The sequence below is a fragment of the Grammomys surdaster genome, unplaced genomic scaffold (assembly GCF_004785775.1).
Source record: "Grammomys surdaster isolate TR1022 unplaced genomic scaffold, NIH_TR_1.0 242, whole genome shotgun sequence".
NCBI classification, from domain to species: domain Eukaryota; kingdom Metazoa; phylum Chordata; class Mammalia; order Rodentia; family Muridae; genus Grammomys; species Grammomys surdaster.
The window spans coordinates 6,779,754-6,799,658 of NW_021604687.1; the positions used below are offsets into that span (position 1 = coordinate 6,779,754).

Consider the following 19,905-nt stretch of genomic DNA (forward strand, 5'->3'; position numbering starts at 1 on the left):
CACACACACACACACACACACACACTACACATACCACACACTCACACACATACCACACACACACACACACTACACATACCACACACTCACACATACCACACACATACACATACACACACACCACACACACACACACACACACACACACCACACACATCATAGTGCTGTGGTTCAACTTCATGTCCTCCCTTTAGTAGCTTAGGAAGGCATCAGGGAGAATCCAGACCCTAAGTTGCTCTGGTCTTCAGCTGGCACCGGTTGTCAGCTGGCACTGGTTGGTTAGCTTCTTTAAATCACTTTCACTATGCTGGACAGAACCATTTCTTGAACACTTAGTATCTGCCATTAAAATACATGTCTGACAGGCAGGGCTTTATTTCAGACACTATAAATGCCCTCAGGGTATTTGCTCCACACTAGGGATGGAGGTCGGAATCCTCGGACTCAGGGTTTGGATCCAGGCTTTTGGGGGAACCACAGTTCTCTGTACTTCTCCACAGTTGCTAACTTTGAATTAGGAGGAGCTTTATCATTGCTTTAACAGTGCACCGACAAAGCCTGTTCTGGCTAGTTAGAGGAAAGCATTACTGTCGAGTTTACTCTTCTCTCAGGCAGCAGCAGCGTTTAGAAATGAACAACCCTGTGCCATTCCCCACATGTTCCTAATGGAAACATTTTAGTTGCTTATGGAGATTCAGGCTACTGGAGTCATTTAGAATTTTAAATATTAGTGGAACTGCAGATGCGGTCATTTAAAAAGACCTTAGATACTGAACCCCACAAGTGGGAGCCTTGAAATGCTAGTTCAGTGCTCAGAAGGGCGGGCATCTGGGAAGGCGAGGCTGGGAACCTCCTGCGTGCACGGGCTCTGGACTGCGGTTACTGACATGGCTGTCCCGCCTCCTCTTCCTCTCCAGGCAGAAGGTTATGTAATTGGAAGCTGCATCAAACACATCCCAATTGCAGGTAGAGATATTACGTATTTCATTCAACAGCTGCTAAGGGAGAGGGAGGTGGGAATCCCTCCTGAGCAGTCACTGGAGACCGCAAAAGCCATTAAGGTAAAAACAGAAGGGAACCTGTCTGGTTTGGGGGTGAGAGAGGAATGGTGCGTGGGCCCCTCAATGCCATTGCCCCCTCCTGCTCCCTTCCTGTACCCTGCACCCCCCGAGTGTGGGCCTTGACTGTTTTTTGCTGTTGAGTTCAGTGTGCTGGGGACTTGAGGCTCAGCGTGCTCTCCTACACAGAGAGCGGCTTGGTAGCTGGTGTTGAGCCACCGGTGTGTGGAGTAGAGCATGGTTTAATCGGAGCCTAATTAAACAAAACCTTCAATTAGCTGCATGCTGTGTCGACATCTCCCTCCATGCTTCTGTTTAGAATCGGGAGGTGAGTCGCAGCAGTAGCTGTCAGGAATTCCGTGGTATCTGCCTGCCGTTGTGCTCTGAGAACACACCTCAGAACCCTGCGAGTCCAGACTTCGGAGTCCTTAAAACAGAACCCACCTGCACGTCTCCAGACCGAAGTTACAGGCTAGAACAGTGACAGGAAAATGTAAACTTAGTAACAAAAGAACAAAGTGGCTCTTAGGTCATTATTTAGAGTGTCTACTTGACCTCACCCATCTTTGTATTGGTGTGGGTATGGAAGTTACAGACCTTTAAAAGGAATTTTTCTTCTCAGCTAGCAAAACTAAAACACACACGCACACACGCACACACGCACACACGCACACACGCACATCAAAATGCAAGAGATTCCCGAGTGTTCAAAACTGCTTATTATATAGCAAGAGGAGGAGAGATTTTGTTCGGATCTGGAGAAGGGTCTGAGGTGGGGTGTGCCGTGTGGCCTCACATAGCTCTGCCTCTGAGCTGCAGCATAGAGGGGTAACTCTCCTGCTGTTTCCTCTCAGCCAAGGGTCTCTGGAGGTTGGTTAAATACAAGGAAGCATGGGGCAAGATTCCGAATTTTGGTTGATACTGGTTGAGAACGGTCCTTTTGGGATGGGGCAGATAGAGGGCTGGCTCCTACAGAAAGAATGTCACCTGTCCCTGCCTCGTGGGCCTGGGTGGACTGGGGAGACTCCGGGTGCTCAAGCAAAGGGGGAGAGCTGGTCCTTCCATGGTGGGGAAAGGTTTCAAAGATGTCCTCAGACTTTCTCTGTAGACTGGAATACTGCCGGGTTTCCCCCTCAGCCTTCGTTTTCCTTTCCTCAGTGGGAGCCATCTCTTGGCAACCCCAGTGCTCCTGCCTGATTCTGCTCTTAGTCTAGAACACAGCTGCCAACTTATGTCATGACATTTGCTCTTTTCAGTTGTCTAGTGTCTGACTCACAGCTAGACTGTCTCTGAGAGTGATCTAAGTACCTCATCCACTGTGTGTCTTCAGTGTTGGTCAAGTGACTTAGAATACCAGCAGGGTACATTTTCAGGTACACTGCGGTCAGGGGATCAAGTAGACATTTAACAGGAGGACAGATCACACTCCCTTTGGTTGGCACATGCACACACACACACACACACACACACACACACACACACTTTAGGATGCAGCTGACTTCTGTATTCTAGAATGGGCCAAGCTTAGTTTGCTGGTCTCAGGGACAGCAGTGAGGCTGGCACCCGACAGGGAGGCTGAGGGGGCAAGCAAAGCCCAGGTGGAGACAAGGAGCTGATGCTTTATAGATAGGTATTATTTCAGACAATATGGCAACAAAATTAAGGAGAACATGATAGTGATGCCTAACCACTGCAGAGAAAGCAGGCTTACCTGCTCAAGTGTAGCCATGTTTAAGCTGAAAGACAGTGGGGCACATGCTTTATGGTCTAGCCATATGAGACTCACAGTGTAAGCAGAGACGAATTCAGAGGTGTCTGTAAGGTGTGGGTTCCTGTGTATTTGTCAGAGGGCAGAGACACCGGTACTCATCAATGCTTGGCCATGTTTTTTTGTGTACACACAGGAGAAGTACTGTTATATTTGCCCTGATATTGTCAAAGAGTTTGCTAAGTATGACATGGATCCCCGGAAGTGGATCAAACAGTACACGGGGATCAATGCGGTCAACCAGAAGAAGTTCATTATAGATGTTGGTTATGAAAGGTTCCTGGGTCCAGAAATATTCTTCCACCCCGAGGTAAGATGTCTGAGTGAACTGAGAGAAGTGTGTGTGTGGAGCGATGCTGCACCCTAGTGTGCACAAGGAGCAGTTCTCAGTAAAGGGGCCCAGTGAGCAAGTCGGTTGTGTCACACGGTGGTTCCTGCTGCAGTGTGACTGCCTGGCGTGCCTTGCCATAGACTTACCTGCTTTAACAGTTAAGGTTGGGGTTATCCTGGAGATGAGGAAGATCTCTGAAGAGCAGTAGAAGAAAATGGATTTGAAACTTATTTCAAAGGGCCTGTGGCAATACACAGTCACTAATCTCAAGGACTGTGTGCATTGGCCCCTGCATAAAAGTGAGATTAAGACAGCTTTTTGTGACTGTCCATGTAAAATCTGTGAATGCCCAGCTGGTGAACTGGCTCACAACTATCTGCAACTCCAGCTCCAGGGGCGGTATGCTGTCCTCTTCCGGTCCCTGTGGGCACTGCGCTCAGATGCTCAAACTCACACTCAGGCACACCCCCACACACAACTAAAAGTAAAAATGAAATCTTAAACTTTTGCTTGAAAATAGTTTGTGTTATCTGAGAAGATGTATAATGTTTCTTTCTTATTTGTATAAAATTTAGTTTGCCAACCCAGACTTTATGGAGTCCATCTCGGATGTTGTCGATGAAGTCATACAGAACTGTCCCATAGATGTGCGCCGGCCGCTGTATAAGGTATAAGCTTCTTGGGTAAGGTGCTTTGACTTCCTTCCCACATTACAGGCCTGTAGTTGTTAGCATGTCTTCATCGCTGTTCTGCTCCTGGGACACGTTCCAGTCTTGTATAATTGAGAGCTTTGACTCAGAGACGGCAGGAGTGGGGTGTTGGGAGTACGACACAGGCAACAGAGGGACTTTTAAAACACTCTTCTTCCTCCCTCCCCTCCATCCTCTGCTTGAGGACAGGCTGGTGACTGTCCAGCCTCCACTCCCTAGCACCGGGGTTTTAAACCCTGTGTCTCCATGCCTGGTGTGAGCTGTCTTTTTGTTTTGACTGTCAAACTGGATTGAGTTAGACGGTCTGAGCCATACACACTAATTGAGAGAGGGAGGTTTGCCCTGTTCAGGCTCTCTGGGGATAGCTCTTATTCTTGGGTGGGTATTTAGGCTCAGTGCTGAGGTTGGCATGGCAGTAAGTACAAATATACACGTGGAATACTTTTTCAAAAATTCTTTGATTGTCTGGAATTGTAAAACTGAAATGGGAGAAATCTAGTTATTGTTGCATGAAAGGAAATATAGTTGACAGCTGGTTAGCAAGGGCAGAAATCATTCCTTCATCCCCAGCTACCACGTGCATGTGTGCACCAGGCCTTCATCCCCAGCTACCACATGCGTGTGTGCACCAAGGCCTTCATCCCCAGCTACCACGTGCATGTGTGCAACAGGCCTTTGACTCAGCTTCATGACCTCACAGTACACTCTTCACCCTTAGGCGCCTGCATTTTAAACAGAGAGAGGTGCCCAATCACAATGTATTAACGACAGCTCCATTCCATACTAGATACCACATATCTTTTGAAAGAACGGGGGCCTGGGCTAAGGAGGAGGTGGGCACCTGCATATTAAAAGCATTTCTAGGGTTTGGCTAAGTTGACAGCTGCTATCAGCAGCTAATCCATTCTTGGATCATCTGATGTTTGTAGTTTGTCTGTTCTGCATGAAGGTGGGGCGGTTACAATTGCTTTATCATGTAACTGGGGTGTCTTTTCCTCTAGCGTGTGAGGTGTCTTGAGTGCTTGCTGGTACTAGATACATTGTTAAATTTAAGGAGATTTAATAGGTATGAGGTAGCGAGCTTGTCGTTAGGAATTGATCAAAAAGCCGAAAATACTGAAATAACTAATGGGAACCGCTACAAACTAATGGCATTAAAGTGTACCAGGCAATTATGGTAATTGAAGGACGAGCAGCTTGCTTTTAATTAGAGGGATCAAGGCAGGCTTTGGGAAGGTACCTTCTGAGCCAGCTAGACCTGGTCTGTGGAGCTGGTGTGGGAGAGGCCAGCCTGGTATAGAATCTGAGCACAGAGGTCTGGATCTAGGGATGCATAAGGAATTCACCCTTCCTGAAGCCTGGGCACAGCAGGGCTGGGAGAAGGCGGCATTCCGAGATGTCTGTCATCCTGCTCTGACACTAGGTTGGAAGGAGGGAAAGGACCCTACTTGTTCTGTTGTCAAGAAGATGTGACCTCATCTTGATGTGCTCGCCCGCAGTGTAACTAGTGGCTTGGCATTTTCTGGAACTAGTGGCTTGAATCAGGTCCAGTGTAGTAATTATCTTAGCACCTTTTAAATCAGAACAGCACCGCACAGGGCGAACAGGCTGTGTATATTATCCGTTGATGTTGAATAGTTCTGATATCGTCAATAGACGAAACAGAAAATTAGAAAACATATCTACCAGCGGTGTTTTATCCTTTTTCTCTCCTTTCTCCCCCTCAGTACTGGGAGTAGGTGCAAGTCTTTGCAGGCAGGCACTCCCCCAGTGAGCTACGTCTCAACCCAGCGACCTTTACAGATAGACCCTTTCCAGTGAAACCCAGGAGGAAGTCCAAGATGTGAGCCGAGGGAAGGCAGCGGCTTGGATTTGGGCAGGGTCACTGGCTTTACAGTCAGTAAACTTTTAAACCTATCTCTGCATTATTCTACCTACAGCATTTAACTGTTCTTCCTGCTAATGTACTCCCAAACAGCAAGGCTTCTTTTCGTCTTAGTGGGAAAGGAAGCCTGGTGTAAACAACTGGTCACGGCTGAGTTCAGGGATTTTTATTACAGGGCTAGGATGATAAGTGATACGATGTCTCATAATGCCCCACCGAGGGGCATCTGTTGGCTGCTCGCCAGGCTCGACACAGGTGACCAGGATGGAGGCGTTCAACAGCGTGTGTGAGATGAGCATGGTGACTTATGGGAGCCCGAGTTGAACACGGCACACCAGGGGCTCTCTGGAGCTAGCTCTCCCCACGTGGAGTTGTACCACAGTGGATGTGTCTGCAGCTGTGACATCCAGGGCAGTGCCACCGGACACACGTGGCTGCCGCATGCTTCAAACGTATGGTTGCAACAAGAAGACATAAAATTCCGTTTAATTTTAATCGATAGAGATATACGTAGCAATCTTGGACGAAGGGCTGCACCGTGGGACAGCTCAGACCTCCAGGGTGGCGTGACCTGCTCAGAACAGGGAACGCAACAAGGATGGGAACTAACATGTCATCTCTGGGAGGTGGTGGTCCGCACTTGGTAGGGAGAGGCAGGCAGATCTGTGAGTGCCAGGCCAGCCTGGTCTACAGAGTGAGTGCTAAGACAGCCAGGGCCACACAGAGAACTTGTCTTGAAAAAAAACAAAAACAAAAAACAAACAAAAAAAAAACCCAAAACCAAACCAAAACAAAGAGAGGGGGCTTACTAGTTAAGAGCATGTACTGCTCTTGCACAGGACCCAGCACCCACACTGGGTGGTTCCTAACAGCTTGCAGCCCAGCTCCAGGGGACACACAATACCCTCTTTTGGCTTCTGCAGGCACCTGTGTGAACATGCACATACAGAGATGTACACATACATACATGTAACTGAAAAAAAAAAACCCTTTAAACAGGAGAGTCTGTTTGCAGGGCCAGGAGCAGCGTGTGTTGTGATAGAGACGGACTCGCCACCCCTGGGTCTGATATTTATTTATGCACAGTAGTGATTGAGGAGCCTCAGGTTGGCTCAAGGCCAGGTCACATGGGGCCCAGAGGGGAGGGGTGTGCCACCGTGTGCTGGCCGTGACTCTCAGGGAAGACCTGGCCTTGTAGAGTTAGAGATTGAGTTTATCCCCAGGGCCACTGAAGACTTTGGAAAGGATACGCAGTGACCCAAGCGGAGGAGCACTGACCGCCTCACCACCTACAGCAGCTTGTCCCCTACTGTTAGCAACGCTTGGGTTCCTGTGTGCTTCAGTCACCAGGTGTGATACTGCAGCCATTCAACACACACAATCACCCTCGAAGCCAAGATAGTCTCAGAACACTGGAAGACAACTGTCCCTGGGCCCGCCAGGTCACACTGTCCCTGCAGAACCAGCTTTGAGAGGGGAGTTGTACAGAGACCAAAGTAATGCAAATAAAGGAAAAGAGAAGCCGTGAGAGCGATTCCTGAGGCTAGAGCCAGCCCTGAACATTTGCTCGGATTTCAACAGGGACGTGGTTGGGTGTTGCACGGTCGCGTGTTACTCGGGGGGTTTTCTCAGATATTATACACATTTAGTTGTGAGCTGAGCCTGTGACTACTGTGACATCTGAACTGCAAGAGAGGACAGGCCGCCGGTCTCTACACGTGGTTCTTTCTTCTTGATGTACAGGGGATGGAACTGAGGGAACCCCGTATGGTTTGCAAGTGTCCTCCTTTCCTCCTGTACTGGGAGGGATTAGATCTAGGGCCTGGTATATGCTAGGCAAGAACTGTAGTACCACTGAGCTGCCTTCCCAGTCCCTTAAAACTGTTTTTGAGGCAAGACAAACCGCTAAAAGTGGCCTTGGACTTGCTTTTTGGCCCAGCAGTCCTTGAGCTTTCAATCCTTTTTCCTCAGACTTCAGAGTAGCAGGGATTACAGTCCAGCAAGACCAGGTCCTGCCTGAGTGGTTTTTTAAAACACTGTACCTGCAGTTACACGTGATGGCTCATAGGTGGCACCATGTGTCTGCCAAACTGAATTCAAACTCAAGCGTGAAATGCATTGATGGAACCGGAGCAGGAAGCACGGTTGTTTTGATGTTGCATTACCCTTTTGAGCAGGTATTGGAAATGGCACTCAGTGCTTGCACTCGGCCAGTCCCCTGCCGCCGAGCCATACCCCGAGCCCATCTTATATATTAACAATGAGCTTGCTGGCGGTAAGGATTTCTATTTTAAACCTTCCTGACTTAAACTTCAGGAGGCTGACAGGTTGTGTGTGTGTGTGTGTCTAATGTTGTGTCCTGGCATCCTCTACCAGCAGAGAGAAGGCACACTTTGTGAAGGTAACTTAAAATGGAGACTTTTGGTAGTGAAGTAATTTCAGAAGGGCTCTTGAAAAAAAAAAATCTAGACAAGACAGTGGGTTTCATGAACACTCGGTACCCTCACACTGGGCGAAGGGACACAGTGGATACATCCAGAGCCACTTGGGGAGGGGAGAAGCAGAGGGAGAGGGTGGCCAAAGCATTAGGATGTAAAAATGTATGCTATTGTAAGAAGTTTAGGCTCTGTAGGTAGGCAAAGGTCATTATCTCTAATTTGGTAAACTTTGGGTGCACGAAAAACTCTTGTAAGAAATCAGAAGTCACTTGTGTCACTGATTATCAGTTATTGCTGAATTTTTCTTACTTACTTACTTACTTACTTACTGCCCTGAGATAGAAGAAGGTGGATGGATGTGTCCTGTCATATTTATATCTGTGTCTAACACAGCATGGTGTCGTAAAAAAATTCCTTAACAGAGCAAACTCTCCAAAAACATCATTGTTCATGAAGTCTGTTTTAATACAGGCTCTTTCCTATGTTTGAGTATTTGGTATTTCTGACCCTGCTGAACTGAAGTATTTCTGGACTTACATCACATTTTTTTTCTTTACCTCCTTATATTTTAGGGCATACGCTAACCTGGGGCTGGCTCTAGGGGCTGGCTCTATTTCAGATACTTTGGAGTTGGGTGGTTCTACTTTGGGAACCTGCTGACTGGTGAAGATCTGATCCCTTGCTGACTAAAATGCCTTCTGACATCACTGGGCCTATGACTACATTTAGATTTTTCAATGTCAGTGTTAAGTGGGTTTGTTTAGTTCCTGGGTATTAGGAAAATATCTTCAGAGGGTTGCTAGACCCAGAATTGGTGGAGCGCATGAAGTGTGCTGATTGTTAGCGAAGAATGCTTGTTTTCTGTCGGGCTCCCCGCAGAGAAACTCACACTGAGTTCCTGTTGAGATGTGCACCATCTCTGTCTTCACGGTCAAGCCTGTGTAGTGGCCAATCCATGCACGGGCACCATGATGCCTGATTCCCGAGTTTCTTAGCCTTGCTTGCTCACACAGGGATGCTGTGATGTCAGGTTTGTTGGTTGCCACAACTACATAGTGCTTGTAGAGGCATACAGCAGCCTTTGACACTTAGGACTCAGTGGTTTAGTTTCTAAGTAAGCATTTGTGTTCCTGTTCTCCCAAGCTCTGAGTTACCCAGGTCTTCGGCTCCGTAGCTGTGTGCCTTTAGGCAACTATTTAACTTCCGTCTGCTGGCCCTTTAAAAGACAAGAGGGTAAGGGGGCCTTGAAATGACATCAGGCTCATGTGAGACAAACAGGGTGTAGCACACGGGCTGACATGTGTTTTTCTCACTTCTCTGATTAATGCCTGAAAAAGGCATTTGATGGACAAGGGTTATCCTGGCTTACAGTTTAAGGTGACACAGTCCATAGTGTCAGGGAAGGGATGCTGGCTAGTGGCTTTGTGACAGTGGGAATGTTTAGCAATGGGAGTGTGTGGTGGCAGGAAGGGGGGGGGTGTGCCTGGCAGTGGGTGTGGCGGTGTGTGTGCGGTAGTGAGCCTGTGTGGTGGCAGCTGATTTCTCACAGATCAGCAACCAGATAGCAAAGAAAGAAAAAGAAGCAGGCCAGGCTATAAGCCTCAAAGCCATCTCCCCTGAGATCAACTTCTTCCAACCGGATCCTAATTTCCCAAAGTTGTACAACCTTCCAGAAATAGTGCTAGCAGCTGCAGCCAAGTGTAGGAGCCTGTGGGAGACATTTCTCATGCAATGGTAACACTGAGGTGTTGTTACTGTCAATCAGCAGGATTGCCTCGCTAATTAAAATGGATGGTGGAAAGAAAGAGGTGTGCCGTAGGTCATGGAACAGGCTGATCAGGTGGGACAGCTGGGAACTGGAATCCGTGTAAGATCAGCTTAGACTTAGTTCAGAGAAAACGCTGTCATTATCTAATCTGGTGGGATACTTGTATCGTAAGGGTCCATGATTCAACGAAGAATGACACCCTAGACTAAAATAGTATGTAAACGCAAAGCATGGTTTGTTCTGCAGAAGTCCAGTACTCTGGGGTCGCCCGTTACCAAGACAGAGAGACACCGAGTGAGCTCGCCGGCTCCATTTGGAATTCTGTGGCAGATGAGCTTTGTCTTACTCTGTCTCTAGGTGTTCCAGAACCATTATGGGGCTTGAAGACTGGAGCCTGTTTTTTTTTTTTTCTATTAATAATTGACTTTGTTGGACTTGCCCAATTCTTAGGCCCAGTCCCCTTAACTGCCTATTTGAAGTCTGTTACGGAATCAGCCTAGCCTTCTCATTTTAAATTGAATTAGCTGAATTAATCTCACCGAGGGGGAGGGGAAATTCTGTGCTGTGACTGTAATAAATCAGATTTGTTTTGACTTCCAGCAGTTGAGGGCCATGCCGAATTTTACTTTTGATTATGAGACTCTAATGGAGATTTCGTATTGTGAAAGTGCAGGGGAAGAGATGCCCCTTCAGCCGAGGCTGGCTTACTGAAGGTCCATGGCAGAGGCTGAGGTCTGGGCAAGGGAGGCGCTGAGGTGGCGGTGGCATGATGGTGGCAGTGCACAGGGGCTGTCCTAGCACTGTGAGGTCCATTCCCTCATTGGTCTTTAGTAATCGCTCAAGGACCTTGGTGTTGCCTGCTACTCAAATGGGGACAGAATCCTGGCCACCATGTGCATGATGCTGTGTGTGGGGGAATGAGGGCGGGGGGAGGGCAGACCAGTGGGCGAGGGAGTGGGATGATACTGTGTGTGTGTGTGTGGGGGAGCAGCAGGCCGGGAAGGGAGCGAGCCATTGTAAGAGCTAAGGAAGAAAGTGTAACAAGAAGGGAGGGAGGGAGCCTGTGGCTCACTGTATAGGACTCGGTTTTTAGGTTTCTGTTGCTGTGGTAAAATACCATGACAAAAACAACCTGGGGAAGAAAGGGATTATTATTACTTCATCTTACAACTGTCAGGTCAGACTCCATTATAGGCTCTGAAGCAGAGGCCGTGGAGAGGCACTGCTTACTGGCTTGCTCCCCGTGGCTTACTCAGTCTGCGTTCTCATAGCACTGACCACCAGACCACCAGCCCAGCTGAGTGACCTCCCCCAGTGAGCAGGGTCCTCCCACAGCAAGAAAATGCCTCACAGGCCAGTCTGGTAGGGGATTTTCTCAGTTAAGGTGCCCACATCCCAAATGACTCTAGCCTGTGGGAAGTTGACACGAAAGTAGCCAGCACAGGGCTCTGTGTCCTCAGGGAATGTGGTGAAAGCTTGTGGAGCAGACTCCAGGGTATGACAGGAGGGGACTGTGCGGACGCTGACTACCCTGGGAAGGTGAGTGCTTGATCTTCTACTCATGGTTTACTGATTAGTTTATTATGTTATACTCATTCTTACATAACCTTTAGTCAGGTGTGTGTGTGCTGCAGATATCTTTTGCCTAGTCTATGGATTGTCTTAATTTTCTTAGATATATATTTTGAACAAGAATAGAAATGTTTTAATTCATGAGGTTCAATTTATTTATTTTTTTGTTTGTGTATTTTACTTTTTATATAGCATCTAAAGATTTAATTTACCCCCCAGGTCTTGAAGCTTCAAAAATCCACACATTTATATATCACTAATTAACTTCGGGACTTCTGTGTCTCTAACTCTTTACCTAGGTCTGTGGTCTGTTTTGAGTTAACTTGTGTCTGACATAGGATGAGAGTGGGCATGTAGAAGTCAGTGATTTTTCTTACCACTTGCTGGAGAGGCTCTTCTTTCCCAGGAAGCACCCCAGTGACTGTTATGGTGCGGTGCTGTGTGTGTTCTATGTGGTGCTTCCTCTCCAAAGCTGCAGAGAAGCTGAGTGAACTCTGAGCATCCCACCCCTGGAGGCAACCCCAGATCTTACAGCACTTCGGAAGTATTCCAGTGAACGTCTATTTCATACCCTAGTATGAAATACTATTATTATTAGTTTTAAATTAAGAAATCCATTACAAAGACATGACAAGTCATTGTAAAATTGAGCTAGGTCTTGGGCTGGAGGGGGAAAAGTTATTAAAAGGCAAGGTAACAAGATAGGAAAGGAACTTCGAAGACGGCTGCTGTACTGTGGGACAGTTTTAGTATGCACACATCTGAAGTGTTTAGGAGGAAGCATGATGCTCTCGGGTGTTTAGAAAAGGTGTGGGGGAAGTGACTGACCAGTGTCCACAGGAGATCCACCTGTGTTACAAGTCACCTGTGCTAAGAAATGTTCTCACATACAAAACAGTGTAACACATTCCTGATGTAAGCTGGGTCAAGTAGCATATACCTGTAGCCTCTGAAGCAGGAGGATTATGAGTCTGGAGCTATATAAGAAGATACTGAGAAGAGGGGCAGCGGGGGTCATCACGCTAACTGGATGCTTGCTATTTGCCCTTTTCTATGAAAACAGGACTTAAACATACTAAAATAGCTGTTAACAGACTTTTTTTTTTTTAAGTGAAAAGGATTTTCTGTTGTTGCTGTGGTTGACCTCTGGGGCTTTGAGCATTCTAGGCAGGCTCTTTACCCTGAGTGACATTCCTGGGAAAAGATGAACGGCCATTCTAGGTACGCAGGTGTCACTGTGATAGTGTCCTGCATTGCGGTTTGTCTCCGAAGCCAGAGATATATTGGGAGAACCACAGATTTCTAATGATCAGTGTCTTTAGGATCTCTAGTGTGATGGAGATGATTACCAGGCCGTATGCACAGCCCCTGACCCCCGCAGTGAACCTCTGTGAAGACGATAGAATCACCACTAAGTTCAGCCATTGCACCAAGATCTTCTATGTGAACTGAATGGCATTTTAACTCCCATTCTGTGTTTGATCAATTTTCTGCCTCAACAAAGTCAACTCGCAAACAAGCCCGTGGGCCTTCCAGGTACAGATGGCTGCTCACAGGGTGGGAAACTAGGAAGACTCAGGGGAGTAAGGACAACCAGTGGGCTCTCAAAACGTGGCACTTCTCAGGTGACTGTTATCACTCTACCTCTTGCTGCTTTCAGGACTTCGTTTTCTGAAGCTTCACTGTGGCTGTAATATTTACACACACGTTTACACACGATGCCCTTTGTACAATTAGATGTCCTTGGAGATTTCTGTGCCTATGCACTGTGACAGCCAGGGGAGCACTGTGACAGCCAGGGGAGCACTGTGACAACTAGATAGTACTGTGTCAGCCAGGGGAGCACTATGTCAGTCAGGGGAGCACTGTGACAGCCAGGGGAGCACAGTGACAGCCAGGGGAACACTGTGACAGCCAGGGGAACACTGTGACAGCCAGGGGAGCACAGTGACAGCCAGGGGAACACTGTGACAGCCAGGGGAGCACTGTGACAGCCAGGGGAGCACAGTGACAGCCAGGGGAACACTGTGACAGCCAGGGGAACACTGTGACAGCCAGAGGAGCACTGTGACAGCCAGGGGAGCACTGTGTCCGCCAAGGGCACAGCCTCTTCCCTTAACAAGCATTATCACTGGGAAAAGATGCTAAACTTCATGTACCACCAAACACCTGAAGTGGCACTGGGCAGACCATGGGCCAAAATGGGAGCACTCTGTGGCTTGAGGAAGGGCTTCATACCTCTAAATGTAAAGATTCTTAAAGGGGCCTATGACTTTGAAAGAGTTTTAAAGATGTAAAAATCACATTTTAAGATACGAGCTTTCTGTCATGCTAGAGAAAGACATTTTAGAAGCAGTATTTGGGATGTACTAACAGTGTTCATCTCAGGTTTTTCAAGAAAATGAACTGTGCTTGCTTTAAACATGTAAAAGAGCGAAAGGCCAGGCTGGGGAGATGCTGGCCGGGCTGGGGAGATGCTGCAGTGGTGAAGGACTTGCCATGTCCGTGTAAGTAACCCAGGTTAGGGTGGTAGTCTGCGTCTAATCCTAGTCTCCTAAAATGAGGTAGGAGGCAGAGGCAGGAGACTCCCTGGAAGGTCATGGGGCAGCCATCTTGGGGGATGCAGTGAACAAGAGACAGAGTGGAAGGTCAGGAGAACCCCTGAGGTTGCCCTCTGACCCAAACACACCCCTGTGCTCCTCTACAAACGTCCCCCACCCCACCCCAACCCCCACGCATGAAAGAGAAACAAAGTGAAGTTTTCACCTGAAAGTGCACATGGCCGAGTCACAGTGCCCAGGAGACAGGCATGGGACCTGTGAATCCGGGGCTGGCAGGACAGGCAGGGCTCCTCCTCTGCACGATGTCACAGTGTCCCTCAGGTATCCCTGAGAATGCTGTGACAGAGTACGTAAGGTTCCTCCCTGCTAACAGCCCCTGAACAAGAGCTGACAGCCCAGTGTCACAGTGCCTTGGAGGACCTCTCCCTACTGGCGAGCTATGGAAGGTTTGCCTCAGTGTTTCACATGTGGCCCGCAAGTTCCCTTCAGGACTCTCTCAAAGACATCTGACTGGAGATTACAGTGGCTGCCAGTTGTGATTTTTCATGGCCCGTGGCTTAGCCCTGCCATGGCCTGACAATGTTGTCCCTGCAGGTCCTCAGCCTAGCCCCTGAAGCAGTGAGGGCTTCTTGTGGGGTTTCCTAAGGCTATGGGTAGGCTGTTAGAGGTGAAATTTTTACATAAACTCATGTTGGAACTGGAATATGTCCCATGGCAGAAGACTAGATCTAAGGTGGCTTTACATGGCTGTGCCCTTCTGCCTCTGTCTCTACTGCCTGCTCTGTAGATCTCACCTCTGCAGCTGTGGCCTTCAGTTTGGCCACCTCTCACTGGCAGCAAGCAGCAGTGAACAGAACAAACCCAGCATAACCTGGGATCTCTGGCCTGGGTCTGTATGATATCCCTTTCCAGTAAACTTGTGAGGGATTGGCTGGCTGAGGGAGGACCTGGCTGCAGGCCCTGCAGCTACACAAGGCATTGAGAAAGGCAAGTGTGGGGACTTGTAGCTCTTTGAAGGATGGTTTTTATTTTCTTTATAGTTTTCTCAAATGATATTTTCTGTCAGAAAGTTAAATGAGGGCAATTTCACTTTCATTGTCCTAAATAATATTCCGTAGCCTGAGAGAATAGACCTGTTATCTTTCATTGTAACGGCCAGCCAGTTTAATGATTCTCACCCTGCCTCACCCACCAGACGGCTGGTGCAGTCACACGATAGAGGCTGGAGCGATCACGGGGCTGTGGGCAGAGGGAGGACTCATTTGAAAATGTTTCCCAGGTGATTTCAGAGTGTGCTGCTCTGAAGGGGTTGCAGTCTGAGCGGAAGGCCCTGTTGGCTACTCTGTGGAACCTGCGTGTCAGTTAATGTGGCTTTTCTGGCTTCTTGGTTCTTGTCAGGCTTCTGCCCCGGGACAGGGGGAGCTCTGGCATGGGTTGCTGTGTGCTTTCAGTTGCTTACAGTGGAGGAAGTACCAGGAAAATGACTGGTGGCTCCACTGTCACAAGAAAAAAAATATAACCTATGCCTTTTGGCTAGTGAAAGATCTCAGGTGAGGGAGTCAAGGGGGACAGTTATGAATGTCATGGGTAATAGCCAGACATGTTGGAGACTGAGGAGTCCAGGCCCTAGTGACATAGACAGACATCATGGTAGAGCTCTGAGGAGAATCAGCCCACGAGGCAGGAGTACAGGCCCCTTTTTATAGGTCTCTGAGGAAGTATGAAAGTTTCTCAGGAAGATTCTGCACCAGGCTCTCTCTGATTCTCCCTATAGATGAAAAAGGACAGCTTTCACCTTTAAAGGAAATCAGAGCTTATTCTGGAGCCCACGTTAAGTGACCAAGGCCCAGAAATGGAGATTGAGGTTACCCCAGATCCCATGTTCCATTGTGGAAGCGATTTCAGAGTTTTACAGAACAAAGAAAGTTATAGATCAAAACAAGTTTAAAATACATGAGAGGCAGATACAGCAGGATGTGGGGAGGCTTTCTGTAGGCCTCAAATGCTATTTGTGGACTGTCTTAGCTTTTGGTTTGGTGGAAACTATGGATCTTCTAAGTTAATAGCTTACCAAGGCTCTTGTACCTTAGTCACAGGATGTTTGTTCTGACACAGAGGTGGACATGGAATGGCTATCCAGGGGCTAAAGCTAGCCTGAGATAGGCAACTTGCCTCTGGAGCTGCAACATCCCAACCTCTCCATATCTCTGCAGTTGTGTAACCAGTCTTTGCAGGCACAGCAAACCTGTGCTTTCTGCCTAGTGGAAGGTCTCAGGTGAGGGATTCGAGGGGACACTGTGCAGACTTCAGGGAAGGGAGGAGGGGTGTGGAAGGGCTGCCGCAGGCGGTCCAGCAGCAGTCTGCCTTCTCGTGCTCATGCTGCATTTAGCGTCTGCGTCTGCATCAGTGTGTTACTTACACAAGCCATCTTGCTGTGGGGCAGCCGACTGGACCATCACAGGCAGCTCGGTCTCACCCGAGGCCTCTCACTGTCCACTTTGGTCTTTCAGAACGTCGTCCTTTCCGGAGGCTCTACAATGTTCAGAGATTTTGGGCGTCGTCTGCAGAGAGATTTGAAAAGAGTGGTGGACGCCAGGTTAAAGCTGAGCGAAGAGCTCAGTGGGGGCAGGATAAAGGTAGGAGGCCGCGTGCAGGGTGCCCTCCCCCAGCTTGGCGGTGTGGGGGAGAGCCAAGCTTGAGGAGGGGGGGACACCTGAGGTTTGACGCCTGAATTCGTGGGAGGGCGTCCTTAAGACCGCTCAGACCCCGTTTTGTAAGATCAGGCATCAGTGCGTGCGACCGGGGTGCCGCAGAGACAAGATGGGCTTATGGTGAGGAAAAGTTCTCATTAAGTGGAAATACCTGCCGCGTGCAGGGGGCCAGGCTGTACTCAGCCAAGTACAGCTCTGAGCTTCCGGGTGCTGCCCGGGCTCCTCCCTTAGGTGGGCAAGAGGGATCAGAGAGCCCACTGCAGTGAGGGGCCTGTTACAATGTTTGTTTTGTTTTAGTGTTGGGGGGGTTCACCTTGTCATTGGCCTTTCTGGGCCCTGCGATGTGTCTGAGTAAAGTGATCAGTTAGGTTAACTGTGTGTTTTAGTACTAGAAGAGGGGGTCTCAGCTAGGCCGAGCACTTCCTTTCCTGAATCTCCTGGGCTGCCGCTGCAGTGCGGCCGAGGCCACCACTGGAGGAGGTCAGCGTCCCTCATGGACACACCGGTCGAAGGATGTTCTGTGCGGACTAAACACAACCGCTTTCTCTCGCAGCCTAAGCCCGTGGAGGTGCAGGTTATCACGCACCACATGCAGCGCTACGCCGTGTGGTTCGGAGGCTCCATGCTAGCCTCGACTGTGAGTCCCTTTCTACACTGTTCTGTTGTCGTTTGTGCTTCCCTATTGAGTTTGGATAAATACTGCCCACGGACACGAAATGGCATGCATTTCCGTCTGCATGGATTTAAATAGGCACAATAAATCCTGTTTGATGTAAAAAAATATTTTAGTTATCATTTAAATTGCACACCTCATTAACAAACACCCTGCTCATCGTCCTTTCCAAGTGGTTATTTTATTTATTTATTAATGTTTCCCCCCTCGAGTTTGTTAGCAGTTATTTTCAGTTCAGGTTGACACATATTTGATCCCACTAAGGGAAACTGAGTAAATTTGTTGTTGCTTTCCAGTGTTCGGAAATTGCTGAGTGAATTTTAAAAAGTGAAATAAACTTCTCCCTGGTCTGTCACCGGGTCAGTTTTGTAGTACAGTGATTGGCAGGCGGACCTATGGATAAGGATAGCCCCTCCCCTTTTCCCAGTGGTTTTGTCTTCCCACCTGCTCATCTTCTTCCTCCCGCTGCTCCTCCTGCAGCCGGAGTTCTTTCAGGTCTGTCACACCAAGAAGGACTATGAGGAATACGGCCCCAGCATCTGCCGCCACAACCCCGTCTTCGGAGTCATGTCCTAGTGTCTGTGTCGGAGCCATTGTCTGACAGTGTCCTGTTGGGGAATAAGTGTCCTTCAGAACCCAGAGCAGCTGCGTCTCCTGTACATAGCAGTGTTCAATCGGTGTGTGAGCAGTGTGCTTTCACAGCCAGTGCGTGGGGCCGGGCGCAGTTTTCCCAGTAAAGCCATTTATCCGGTGCGACTGTTCGTGGTCCTCCCCCCATTCCACTCCTTGCCTTCCCTCCCACCCTCTCTCCTTTCCACCCGAGCTTCTAGTCAAGTGTAGCTCTGAAGGAGTTCATTGCAACCTAGAAACTACTAGAGGAACACCTGATGCAAGTGGTTTCTCCAGGAAAGACTGTAGGGTGGAGGAACCCTGGCCTTCCCAGCCTATTTTTGTAAATAAAATGTTATAAACTTGAAATACAAATTGATGTTTATATTTCCTATCATTTTGTATTTTACGGTATTTGGTATAACTGGCTAACACTAAGCATGAGTAGTCACAGAGTTCATGGACGTCAGAGTTGTGTAATAAAGTGCTTGACTGTGAGGCATGTTCTGATGTGTGTACAGGCAAACAAAACAGCAGGCTTGATGCCACACGGTCTGCTGGGAAGTGACCACATGCTGAGATGGTGTGATGTCTGAGCACTAACCGGTATTGTGCGGGGGTTGCTACAGATGTTAAATGAACTTCCTGGAGCTGCTTTACAGAAGACGACGGTTTAACGTTGAGTGTGGGATGAAATACTATTGCACTGTTGTAATAAAAGCTGCTAGAACCTTTACAACTGTTCCCTGTGGTCTCTTTGGCTCCCCGTCCATTCAGAGAACCTCGGAGTCTGTATAGATTTGCAGAAGATTGATGATTGATGCTGTGTGTGTGTGTGTGTGTGTATGTGTGTGTGTCTTAAAAGTGATGTCACCCAAAACTGGGTGGATAACCTGCTGGTTGTGTTTTGGATGGGGTGGGGACATCATCGGTGTAGCCGCCTGCGGCCACAAGTCAAAAGGGTTCACCTGAAAAGAGGGTTGGGAACGAAAGGGGGACGGAGAGCGAGAAAAGATGAAGCCAAGGCAAAGTTCTCTGATCAAGGCTCAATGCTTTAATGTTCAGCTTTCAATTTAAAGGGGAAGACCCCGCCCGAACCCTTCCTAGTTTCAGCCAGGAGATGGGTGGGATAATCCGTTCTTGGTCACGGGTCATGGCCAGAGATGTCTCCAGGCAAGCCCAGGCAGGGGCAGTTCTTCTTTCAAGTTCCTGTAGCAGGATCTACGGGCAGCTAAGGTGGGTGACTCCACCTAGGTGTCTACTGGTATGCAGCCAAGGTGGTTAGTTTCACCTAGGTCCTATTATCTGGTCTCTTGTGGTAAACAAGGTCTTTGGTCTACTCAAGGCTGGAGGAAGGGCACACTTGGGGTGCCCTTTTTAGGAAAGCTTTCAGTGTTCTGGTGTCTGCTGAGTGACTCCCTCACTCAAGGGTAGGTTACTAGACGCAAAGCTCTCCCTTCTTCTAGAATCCTTGTTACTTTAAAAATCGTTTTAGTCCTCCAAGTCGTGAGGCATGTTTTACTCTCAGAAAACTCCCGCTTAGTTTGGAAACAAGTTTGAGCTTTGAGGCTTCCGTTTTCTCCACATTGATTCTTCACTTCAGTTATTCATGGCCGTCCTGAATCTGCGAATAGTCAATGGAAGATTCTCCAATAAGCAGAAACACTACATCCAGGGAACTGTAAATAATTAAAAACAATTATTAGTGTGTGTCCCCACACATGTGTGGTCTGTATATGTGTGGTGTGTGTATAGTGTATATGTGTGTGCGCGAATGTGTGGTGCATGTGTGTGTGTGTAGTGTATATGTGTGTGTGCATG

General features: G+C 48.3%; 1 protein-coding gene across 2 annotated transcripts in view; it reads left to right on the forward strand.

The window, feature by feature from the left end:
- Nucleotides 1–18,820, forward strand: part of Actr3b (actin related protein 3B) — a 93,465-nt gene extending 74,645 nt beyond the window's left edge. For both annotated transcript variants that reach the window (XM_028774686.1, XM_028774688.1), the window contains 6 exons: nt 918–1,061; nt 2,963–3,136; nt 3,733–3,825; nt 16,602–16,727; nt 17,356–17,439; nt 17,956–18,820. In XM_028774686.1, coding sequence (XP_028630519.1) covers nt 918–1,061; nt 2,963–3,136; nt 3,733–3,825; nt 16,602–16,727; nt 17,356–17,439; nt 17,956–18,051 — 717 coding nt within the window. In that variant the 3' untranslated portion in view covers nt 18,052–18,820. The remainder of the gene's footprint in view (nt 1–917; nt 1,062–2,962; nt 3,137–3,732; nt 3,826–16,601; nt 16,728–17,355; nt 17,440–17,955) is intronic.
- Nucleotides 18,821–19,905: the final 1,085 nt, after the last annotated feature.